Here is a 12,990-nt window from a genome sequence, read left to right on the forward strand (position 1 = left end):
CCCCCAATTGTGACCTTGACCTTTGAGCTAGGGGTCTGGGATTTGCGCACGACACGTCATCTCATCATGGGGAACACTTGTGCTAAGTGATATTAAAATTCCTTAATGAATGTCAGAGTTATGGACCGGACACGAAACAGACCCTGTTCATGCTATGTTAACATTTGACTGCTAAGTGTGACCTTGACCTTTGAGCTAGGGGTTTGAAAGTTGTGCATGACACATCGTCTTATTATGAGGTACATTTGTGCCAAGTAATATTAAAATCCCTTCATAGATGGGAGAGTTATGGACCGGACAGGAAAAAAGCCTTGTTGACCTTTGACCTCAAATTGTGACCTTGACCTTTAAGCTAGGTGTCTAGGTTTTGCGCATGACACGTCGTCTTCTCATGGGGAACATTTGTGCCAAGTAATATTAAAATCTCTTCATGGATGGGAGAGTTATGGACCGGACAGGAAAAAAGCCCTGTTGACCTTTGACCTCCAACTGTGACCTTGACCTTTGAGCTAGGGGTCCGGGTTTTGCGCATGACACGTCGTCTCATCATGGGGAACATTTATGCCAAGTAATATTAAAATCCCTTCATGGATGGGAGAGTTATGGACCGGACAGGAAAAAAGCCCTGTTGACCTTTGACCTCAAATTGTGACCTTGACCTTTAAGCTAGGGGTCCGGGTTTTGCGCATGACACGTCGTCTCATCATGGGGAACATTTGTGCCAAGTAATATTAAAATCCCTTCATGGATGACAGAGTTATGGACCGGACACGAAATTGCGGACGGACGGACGGACAGACGGACGGACGGACAGACGGACGGACGGAATGACGGAAAAGCGCATTCCTATAGTCCCCGAAACTGGTTTTCAACCAGTAGGGGACTAATAACTTTGATTGCAAAACCTGTTACTCATTCATTATTAAAATATATGGGGACATCAAAAACCATTTAGAGAGGCAATTTTATATATATCATGTGCATATTTTAGTAGGAAATGATAATCTATCCTTAATATACCTGGTTAAATACATATCTAAAATCTGGAGGATTTTTTATTTTCATTTATCATTTGCTCTTAGACCTGAATATCATTTTATCATTTCTTTTCTTTTTCTTTTTTTTTGGTTTAATGTCACACCTACACATTGGTCATATGGCGACATTCCAGGTTTAGAAGACTCTGCATGCTCCCCCAGACATTATTCTAGGCATGCTCAGGTACTTTGATAGAACCACCAATCTTCCATAGGCCAGCACGATGGCTTCCTAACATTACAGCATTTTACACCATAAGATAGGTTTTGAACACACACTGGTGAACGGTAAGTGATACATATTCAGCGACCTTAACCACTTGGATAGAGACAACATGAATATCCTTTTAACCTGAAAACAAAGGCAACTACTTATTCCATATCTGAGGAAGAAATATAAATAAACCTTCATGTCAAAATTACCATCATATGCTTGGTAAAATTTGGGTACATTCAAAATAACAAGCTAATCTAAGAACAGGCAAACACCTTAACCTTTAGCCTGCTACCGGTAAGTAATTCTGTCATCTGTGCAGTCTGACCTTGGTTTGCACTCAGTAAATTTTCAGTGAACACCCCTTCAAGTAATAAATGGTACTATCCAAATTGAATGATAGACCAGTCCATCTTAGAAATTTAGCAGGGTAAAGGTTAAAATAAAGGTGACATACTCAATACCACATACACACTTAATTATTATTAGTGATCAATTCAAATGCAAAGAAACAGATGAACACCACAAGTAGCACTAAACACACAAAAGGCCATATTAGCACACTATTATAGTACTGATAATATCTACGTGTTTGCTAATTAATGTTTTGTAAATTCTCTTAAAACTGAACTCTTTTTCTTTTTTTTATGTGGCATATGGTGCAAGTGAAAATATTTATTGGCCGCGAATGAGTAAAAGAAAATACACACAAGTTTTCCAAACGGAAGTACAGTGCATATTGCATATCATTCGGACCAAAATTTTATTTCTAAGTTTTCATCATACCACTTTGCTAAATTCTTATATATACTAGATGAGTAGTACTATGGAAAGTGACCATGTCATGAAAACTGAAGCTAACACTGCTGTCTAAAAGCTATGAAACTTGTTCCATGTCAAAATTTATATCCATCAGCTTACTAATTATTTAAACCAGCCATCGTCTAAATAGCAAAGTTTTTAGTAATGACCATCTTCGCACGAAGGATGCTTGACTAGAAGTTACAAATGTAGTAGCCAACTGTATTCAGATTTAAAGGTTGTGCATCTGAGCAACTTTGAATCCATTCCTTCAAAGTCTTCACTATAGCTTATTGGCTTATCCGGTGATCTGCACTCTCCTTACTGAGCTAAACTGGCATGCTTTGTTTTATTTTGGCATGGAAAATACTGCATGTGCCTTTCACAGGTTGTCGAATGATTCATTATAAATAGCAGACCACATATATTATGTACATATTGTCTTTGTTTCATTGACAACTAGGTTTCAAAAACAAAGTAAAACAAGAGCTGTCTCCATAGGATGACACATGCCCCCGATGGCACTTTGAATGAATAGTTATGGCCGATGTTAGAGTTTAGGACCTTTGACCTACGGGCCTGGGTCTTGCGCGCGACACGTCATCTTACTGTGGTACACATTCATGCCCAATAATTTTAAAATCCATGCATGAATGACAAAGATATGGACCAGACACGCCCATGAATGCACTATCATGAAATATGACCTTTAACGTCTAAGTGTGACCTTGACCTTTGAGCTACGGACCTGGGTCTTGCGCGCGACACGTCATCTTACTGTGGTACACATTCATGCCAAGTTACTTGAAAATCCATCCATGGATGACAAAGATATGGACCGGACACAAATGCACTATCATGAAAAATGACCTTTAACGTCTAAGTGTGACCTTGACCTTTGAGCTACGGACCTGGGTCTTGCGCGCGACACGTCGTCTTACTGTGGTACACATTCATGCCAAGTTATTTGAAAATCCATCCATGGATGACAAAGATATGGACTGGACACGAATGCACTATCATGAAAAATGACCTTTAACGTCTATGTGTGACCTTGACCTTTGAGCTACAGACCTGGGTCTTGCGCGCGACACGTCGTCTTACTGTGGTACACATTCATGCCAAGTTATTTGAAAATCCATCCATGGATGACAAAGATATGGACCAGACACGAAAATTGCGGACAGACTGACAGACCGACAGACGGTTCAAAAACTATATGCCTCCCTTCGGAGGCATAAAAACTTATGTACTTTTCTGAATGTACACACTATTTACAGAAGAAACTTTGAAAGATCTGCCTCCTGAAATGGGGATTGTGATATGTTTTTGATGATACATCATAAACTCTCCCATCAGTTTTATTTGTAAAAATATAAACTAGAAAGATGTACGTGCGTGTATGGGTTTAACGTACGTCTTCTTCAAGAATTTTTTCAGTCATATAAACAACAGGAACTAAGAAAATATCTAAAATGGAAATAAAAAAATAATTTGCCTACTTCACATAGTTTAGCGACAACAAATTATATAAAGACTTTTTTAATGGGGCCTAACCAATCTTACCTCTACACCACAATGTGACAATGTCATCTATTGACTATAATTAAATAAAAGGTTATAAGTATTTTCAAATATTGTGTAAATAACTATAACACCAGAAAATATTGGCAAAGACTAATTACTGCCTAGTAAATACTTAATATGGACAATATAAGCAAGCAATTGGTCACAAAACAACATAACTACCTGTTAATATTTCGATTCAGTTTTCTTTGCATCCAATTCATATCCTTAGGCTTAGCTTATACTTAATTTAACACATTAACTTCCATTACAAGAACAATGTCAACAGGAAACACAAAACCAACACATTAAATTAAATGACATGTTAACCGATAATTCTTACAAAAATCTGCTTTTTTGATTTAGTTTTATCTGAAATTATACAGGTAGTAACAAAATACACACTTCCCAATACATACATACATGCTCATGTACACAACTGTGACAGTAACTGCTGGGGTATATCGATCCCGAACAAACATAATGTAAGGCAAAATGTGTATTTATATTAATTTCTCAGGCTGTGTGAAAACATGTGATTTTCATAGCCGTAAACGACAAGGTAAATATGCATCGATCATGTAAACTGTATTAGGATTTTTGAAAAAACCTGTATAGTATATGACAACATCTTCAATCCCAATTCCTTGTATTCTATACTGACAGCTGGATAATGGCAAACAATTTCTGCCAATATCACAATAATGAAAAATGTCATTTCAGTGAAAAAGTTATCTTACCTTTATATACAATACTTACAAAAAATGGTATAAATAACTTCATCATATAATTTATATGTGCAAGCAATATTCATATAATGGGACAAAGTCAAATTATTTTGTTTCACATACACATTGTATTCTGTTTGTCAATTAATCATTGAAAAATGTGTCAGAAACATGTTTAAAATAGAAAAGACATGAGGGTTAATCCCTGACTTTTCTAAATTCACAGTAAATTTTAACAAACAAAAATACATAGTGAATATTACAATTAGACATCAATTTCAAATTTTGCTCTAGCCTTGATATATTGAATATCTGAAATGAAGCACGACTTGCCCTCAAAATTTACCCCAAGCAATTTGATACATGTACATGTATGTTCAACAAATGTGAAGCTACACTTAAAAATTGTAATCATATTTTTTGTTTGATATTAAAAGGAACCAAAAACAACTAGAGCTGTCACAGGAATTACAAATTATACCCCCTCAATACGGCCTGGTCACAGAAGTAAGCCAATGTCAAAGTCGAACCTCAAAATCAATATGGGTCATCTGTTGGTCATGATCAAGCTCCCAATTAAAATAGTTTCCTGATTCTTCTCAAATTATTGTCTGGAAATGGTTTAACTGTTCCGGGTCACTGTGACCTTGACCTTTCACCTACTGACCTCAAAATTAATAGGGGTCATCTTCTGGTCATGACCACCCCCCACCAATTTTCATGATCCTAGGCCCAAGCATTCTCAAGTTATCATCCGGAGACCATTTAACTGTTCCGGATCATTGTGACCTTGACCTGTATCTTATGATGTTACATCTGTGTACTAAAATTTATGATCCTTGGCCCAAGTATTCTCAAGTTATCATCTGGAAACCAGTTAACTGTTCTGGGTCATTGTGACCTTGACCTTTGACCTACTGACCTCAAAGTCGAACTTGACCTGTATTTTATGATGTTACACAATGTCATGTGTACCAAAATTTATTTAAACCTGTTAGCCTTTCATGAGTTATTGTCCAGAAACCATGAAAACCAACAGACCGACCAATAAGATCTCTCCTATATACCCCCACAAACAAAGTGACAACATAATGTTTGGATGTAGAATTTTTAATTTCACTATTTTCCTTTGGAAAGTTTATGATTTAAATCAATCATAAAATAAATTTCTAACCTATTTGAGCGAGGTGTATCACAAGAAGAAAACACACTAAAGCAAAATCTGCACAGGTGCAAACGTGACTTGCACCAGGTCCTACTAGGTGCAAAAAATACACCCTGTGCAAAATTGAGCAAGGTGTATTTTGGTTCACATGACAAAAATCTACTTTGAGCAGACACAAATTTTGCACCCTACTGCTAATCTTGAATATGGGACAGTGCTTAGTTTAAATGATAAAACAGCCACACCAGTTTTACTTTTGAAGGAGCTGTAAGTCCAGACAATAGCTTTGGACATATGCAAATTTCTGCTTTAATGTGTACAGGTTCACTTTTGTGATCTCTCAGCAATTTTTTTTTTAAGCAGATACTTTATGAAAACAACTGTAAGGATAATGCGAGTGCAAAGAAACCACCTCAATTAATCTAACAAAGCTAATATAAGGAAACTACAGAAAAAGTTCAAAGAAATTCTAACCGCCCACAGATATGTCATAGAGGTTTAGAAAAATGCTGATAAAAGATGACAGACTGGATAAAGGGTCAAAGTATTAGGTGCTCATACTAACCTGATTTTTGCTATTCAGATTATAAACTATATACTGTAAAAGCACATATTTTCACTAGGTTAAAATTTCGCGAATTTGAAACAGTATGTTCGTGAGGTTTTATATTCGTAGAATTGTAAAAATGTTAATCTGTTTGTTTCAGCTTTTTTAAGTTGAGTGTACATAAACGTTACACATATATCTGGGGGCAGAGATGTCAATGTTTGTTTAATTAAACACAGTTATCATACAGTTCGTTTTTGTAAACATCATGTTTGTAAACATTAAAGATTGCGTTTTGTAACCTTAACTATGGCTTCCATATTTTAGTGTTTATAGTATGAGAAAAATGTGAGTTTAAGCTAAGACAAAGCATAATAAAAAGTAGAAAGGTCATTTTGTAAGGAGAGAAAATTTGGTGTGAAAACGTGTAAACACGTATGACCTAAGTAATCAAACTGTAGTGTTATTTATTAAACAGTTATGTTGTTTGTTCTGTTCTTCTTAAAATTATACTATCCTTTAGTTATTACGAAAACACTAAACATAGCCATTATGTTAAGGAAGGTTTCTGTAATGACGAAACTGATTTTCATTATACTAACAGTTGATATTTACCCCAGTGTTAATGTTCGCGTAGTGAGGGACCATGCAAATATAGCGGAAATTAAACCCTCGCGAAAAATTCTTCTTTTACAGTATGCACACTAAGACAACTGATACCTACTTTGAGGATGATAAACACACATAAAATGGCAAATAAATGCAAACAGGATGTGATATGTGAAGGAGTATACATGCAGACTAATACAGTCATGTACAATGCAGACAATAGGGCAAAACTGTAAAACACTTCCTATTCATGAGAATTTGATTTCCAATGCCGCATTAAATTCTGCTTTTGCCTGAACACTCATTCTTACAAATAATTGTCAAAAATTGAAGAGAAACAACACTGCATATCACAATATTTCAATACACAGTTATATTTTAATGAAATCAAAATATCTTCGTGGAGTTAGGCCTAACTATGCCTCCATGGTGTAGTTGAAAAAAGTACAAAGTAAAAAGATCAGATTTTTTTTCAATTGTGAATTTTTATATGGAACGAGTGCCATAACCACACTGACAGTTTTCATTTTTATACTCTTCTGAGTCTGACCTTGGAGAGTTTTGCAGATTGAAACAGGAAGTTGGTGTTTAATATGCAAACAAGAGCAAATCTGTGTCCTTTTCAGGGTAGCAGACAACCACTGACTGGCATTTCACTTGAGACTATTCAACCCTCTATATTCATTAAACTGAGATAGAACTGTCAAAAAAATAAAGTTTACAAAAAAAGTGACCTTTTATAACAATTTGTTATAAGAACAAATTAAGATTTGAATAAGAGATCTTTAACCTTTTGTGGTTGTGTCAATCAAAGATAATAAAACTTCTATTCATTTAAAATTACCAAATTCAAGTCCTCTGGAGATAGCAGCTTCTGCTAACGAAGATATTTTATACAAACAAAAATTAAATGAAAACAAGTGAATGAAGTATTGCCATGCAATACAAAGTCCCCTACTGGAAGGCACCTAGTTTTCTCTACTGCAGTATAACATAATGAACTGATATCTGTCAATGATGTATAAACAATATTGTACTATATATACAATATGTTATAACAAAACACTTGGATTAAAATTTGTATATATAAAAACTTACAATTGTTTTCATATGGCATTTTTTTGGCCGATTATCAAAAAAGGTATACGTATCATATAAGTTATTTATAGTAACAACAAAGGGAAATTAATCCTAAAAAAAAAAAATTCTATATAATATAAGCCCACATGAAACTCTTTACCAGGTAGAGATAGGTCAAAATACACCTAAAAATTGGATGTAACATGCATGTTGTACCACAGAAAACCAGTTTTGATTTTTCCCTACGGCCAGTAATAAACAAGTTACAATATAATCTATTTATAGTAAAACAAAGGGACATAATTCTAAAAACAAGGGGGCCTCATGGTGGTGAACAATTGTGCCAAGTTACATCAAAATCCCTCCATGCATGAAAAAGAAATGCTCCGGACAAAGTCATTCTTGTATCTGACCTTTGACCTCTAAGTGTGACCTTGACCTTAGACCTAGGGTCCTGGTTCTTGTGCATGACACTCCGTCACATGGTTGTGAACATTTGTGCCAAGTTACATCAAAATCCCTCCAGGCATGAAAAAGAAATGCTCCGGACAAAGTCATTATTGAATTTAACCTTTGACCTCCAATTGTGACCTTGACCTTTGAGATAGGAACCTGCGGTTTGTGCAGGACACTCCGTCTCACTGAGGTTAACATTCATGTCAAATATAAACGAGATTGCTCCATGCAGGTCAAAGTTATGGTCCGGATAAACAAATCCGGACGGACGCATGCACGCACGCACATACACCAAACAGCCATTTGGACAATTATGTCTTCGCTTCGGCAGGCGGGCTTGACAAAAATTCTGTTTTGCATGATAAAGTTATAGACCAGACAGGAAAAAAGTCCAATTGACCTTTGATCTCCAACTGTGACCTTGACATTTAAGCTAGGGTTCTGGGTGTTGCGCATGACATGTCGTCTCATCATGGGGAACATTTATGCCAAGTAATATTAAAATCCCTTGATGGATGACAGAGTTCTGGACTGGACAGAAAAAAACAACCTATTGACCTTTGGCCTCCAACTGTGACCTTGACCTTTGAGCTAGGGGTCTGGGTATTGCGCAGAACACGTTGTCTTATCATGGAGAACATTTGTGCCAAGTAATATTAAAATCCCTTCATGGATGGCAGAGTTATAGACCGGACAGGAAAAAAGCCCGTTGACCTTTGACCTCCAATTGTGACCTTGACCTTTAAGCTAGGGGTCTGGATTTTGTGCATGACATGTTGTCTCATCATGGGGAACATTTGTGCCAAGTGATATTAAAATCCCTTAATGAATGACAGAGTTAAGGACCAGACACGAAACAGACCCTGTTCATGCCATGTTAACATTTGACTGCCAAGTGTGACCTTAACCTTTGTGCTAGGGGTCTGAATGTTGTGCAAGACACATGGTCTTATTATGAGGTACATTTGTGCCAAGTAATATTGAAATCCCTTCATGGATGGCAGAGTTCTGGACCGGACAGGAAAAAAGCCCTGTTGACCTTTGACCTCCAATTGTGACCTTGACCTTTAAGCTAGGTGTCCGGGTTTTGTGCATGACACATCATCTCATCATGGGAAACATTTGTGCCAAGTAATATTAAAATCCCTTCATGGATGACAGAGTTATGGACCGGACACGAAATTGCGGATGGACAGAAAGATGGACGGAAAAGCGCATTCCTATAGTGTCCGAAACTGGTTTTCATCCAGTAGGGGACTAATAAAGCAGCAATGTCATGAAATTGTCATGAATTTAAAGTGCTTTACTTAAGAAACATTAGAGTAAATAGATAAATGGGAATTACCACACTATGAACACTCCACTTACCGGTTATAACACCTAGCACTTGATAGAATCATCACTTGTCATTTGAAAGCCTAAAAGCCAAGAAATATACTTCACTGAAATTATTAGATAAAATAATTTAATAAATCAAACCCAGATGAGAGTCTAGACAGTTAAATTGATTCACAATTAACTGTAAAGTAACTTACCTGACTGAGTGTAGGCACTTCAATTTAATTATGAAATATTAAAAAGAACAACGGCCAAGAAAACTAAAATATGTTGATAGCCAAAGAGCAACAATGCCAAGCCCATTTTTTCTTGGCTCAATGACTCAAACATTTCAGACAATTAAAATATAAATACATTACAAATTAAAAGTACGGCATGACCTTTGACCCCTTAGTGTGACATTGACCTTTGACAACTGAACCTGTGTCCTGTGGTAATACACTGTTTAATGGAGGGAACTATGCTCAATACACGTCAAAGTTATGACCCTGAAATACCTTAGTAATATAAACTTTGACACCAAGTGTGACCTTGACCTTCAATATAGCAGCCTGGGGCTTGATCACGACTCTCAGTCTCACTGATGCAAACATTTATGCCAAATATTAACAATAACTTCTTCCATGCACTTCAAAGGTATGGCCCTAACAAGTTCTAAAGAGACTTCTGCCCATAAGTGTGACTTTTACCTTGGAGATAATGGTCTGGGTTTTGCATGTGACTCTCAGTCTAATTACCGGTAAACCAAACATTTCTGTCAAATAAAAGCTAGATTATTACATGCATGTCAAAAACACTAGGCAAGCTCTTAAATGACATTTGACGCTCCAAAAAGTGTCCTTGACTTTAGAGACAGGGACCTGAGGTATGTGTACAACACTCAAGTCTTGTTGAGGCAAACATTCCTGACAAATAAATTTTGATAATTGCAAAAGTATTTAACAAGTCTTACTCAATGTTAGAAATTCACAAAAACTTTGGCCCACTGAAAATACCCGATTTTACAGTATAACATACAGAAACAAGTGGCCAAGTACTGCAGTGGCAATACAGAAGTCCCCTACCAGTGAAAAAAAACAATTTTACTTGACCTTCAATAGTGACCTTGACCTTTGACCGAAAACCATGGGTCATATGTGTGACACATGGGGAACATCTGATTTTCTGTGTGGTACTAAGAAAATCCTTCTAAGCAATTAAAAGTAATGGAGCAGAAATAAATTTTTACTTGACCCTGAACAGTGACTTGACCTTTAACTGACAAGCATAGATCATGCTTTGACATATCCATGTATTGTCTCATCATGGGGAATGTTTGTGAGTAGCACTAAGATAATCCATCAATGCATATAAAAGTTATGGAGCAGAAACAATTTTTACCTGACCTTCAATAATGACCTTGACCTACAAGCAGAAGTCATGTACATTTTGTATGTGCATAATCTACACATTGCCCTATATTCACATACCATGATTTATGAACCTAGCTTGAATACTTTTTGAGTTATCCAGGGCTTTCCTATAGTCCCCCCAGGTGTTCCACTGGTAGAGGACTAATAAAAGATGGTAAACCAGTTTCAATCTGATTAGAAGAAAATCTGTGCACTTGCTCAGCATGAATTCATATCTATTTCCGGAAACAAGAATAAAACTATTGTACATCTTTACTAAATACACAATTGTTCTATCAAACACATTTGTTTTGTCAGCCCACACCTATAAAGCTCTTGGTTTATAAGCAATACAAAATACATGATTATCATTACATGTATATCTAGTGTAAATAATACTAAAAGGTTAGTTGTTGTCAGCATGTGCATTCTTTTTACATTATAACATTATTCTGTACAATACGGAGATATATTTGGACTTTACAAATAAAGAAAAACCACATTGGACTCATGTCAATTTGTCCGATATGTTTGCTGGCTGAATACAAGTTCAGATATATCCCGTATTGACTGTATTGTACAAGACAATGGTAAAAAATCTTTTTATTAAACATCTATACAATCAGTTTTAAATAAATCAACTTACAATATAATTTACAAACATTCATTTTCACTTAATTTACCATACATTTTCTACTACTATCAAAGTGCAGAAACATTGAATATTTTTTCATTTCTTTTTCACAAAAATATAATTAATGCTGACTAATGGTACTGAATTTGAATCCCAGTATGTACATTGAAAGTTGTATCACTGGTTCTGTATCATGAAACAAACATTTCGTCACATCCTTATGGACAAGGTATGAAAATTAAAAGGTCGAAGGTCAGATTCTCGAAAGGATGTATGCTGTCGCAACTTCATATAGTAAAAGCAAAAACTAATTTGACAAAACAGCCTCTTTCTGATTCCTTCAACTGAATGAGTGAAATAGAATAAATTCATTGCTGAACCATTTCTTGATCAAGTACCTGAATTTTAGGGAGAAGTGGCTTCGCCCTCCACAGAATTTAGGGAGTAGTGGAGGAATTTAAGGAGAAGTTTCAGCAGATTTGCACAGTAATTTTGCACCTAATGAACTTGCGCCTCCCAGTTATAATCAGTATTGATTGTTGGGCAGTACACCGTAGATGTAGTAAGAGGCCAAGTACTGTTAAGATATTATGAAAGCAATATAATTATATACAGATATGCAGTGCTCTATTTCCAAACCGATTTTCTCTGTCACGTACTCCTTTTCTTCGGCAACATGTCCTTTGCACTCACATCACCATTGTAGCAACCACAGATAATGTAGTCACTATACATGTAGTGGCCTACTGTGTAAATCCTTAATACACGTGGAACCAGCTACCAGAAAACCTTACCAGTGTCTGCCTGGAAGGAATTCAAGGGGTGCTGGTGCAGTATTCAATACCACACAATGTACATATTTTTTATTTAAGACTACGTACCACAATGCTAAGAAAAGTCGCAAATTAGCTTTATAGCTAAATCTAGCTATATACAGCTAGAAGTAGCTATAAATCTAATAATGCAAAATATGTCAAAATGAGATGCAAAATGGTCATAATCGCGTCCAAATGGTTTATAAGATGAAAGTCAATAACACAAAACCAAGATCTTTGTAGTCATACTTTCAATAACTGCGGCAGTATTTTGCAATAAATCATTAATAAATTTTTCATAGTATAAGACAGATTTATAAATGACTCATCGCAGACATTCGCAACATGTATTGAAAATGAAACTGCATAATTATATCTCCATTCTTTGTGATTGTCTTTTGTCTCATACCCATTTGAATGGAATAATAACTATTTTATATTTGTTACTGACATATTTCGAACAACTGTTATTGGCTTTATAGCTATTTCTAGCTAATATATAGCTAGATTTAGCTATATATTGCTAGATTTAGCTATATAGCCAATTTGTGACTTTTCTGGGACCTGGTAATGTAGAGTCACTGGACCTATGCTCGCCCAGGCACATGC

The 12,990-nt window shown here is 35.9% G+C and overlaps 1 protein-coding gene across 3 annotated transcripts in view; it reads right to left on the reverse strand.

Moving 5' to 3' along the window:
• Window positions 1–12,990, reverse strand: part of LOC123528789 (uncharacterized) — a 50,437-nt gene that overhangs the window by 36,135 nt on the left and 1,312 nt on the right. The window contains exon 2 of one of the 3 annotated variants that reach the window (XM_045308787.2): window positions 9,572–9,621. The exons of 1 other annotated variant lie outside the window; for it this stretch is intronic. In XM_045308787.2, the coding sequence (XP_045164722.2) occupies window positions 9,572–9,603 (32 nt within the window). In that variant the 5' untranslated portion in view covers window positions 9,604–9,621. Of the gene's footprint in view, window positions 1–3,801; window positions 4,064–9,571; window positions 9,622–12,990 lie in introns of those variants that run through there. One more of the 3 variants, XM_045308786.2, reaches the window with a different exon arrangement.

The sequence above is a fragment of the Mercenaria mercenaria genome, chromosome 13 (assembly GCF_021730395.1).
Source record: "Mercenaria mercenaria strain notata chromosome 13, MADL_Memer_1, whole genome shotgun sequence".
Taxonomy (NCBI): domain Eukaryota; kingdom Metazoa; phylum Mollusca; class Bivalvia; order Venerida; family Veneridae; genus Mercenaria; species Mercenaria mercenaria.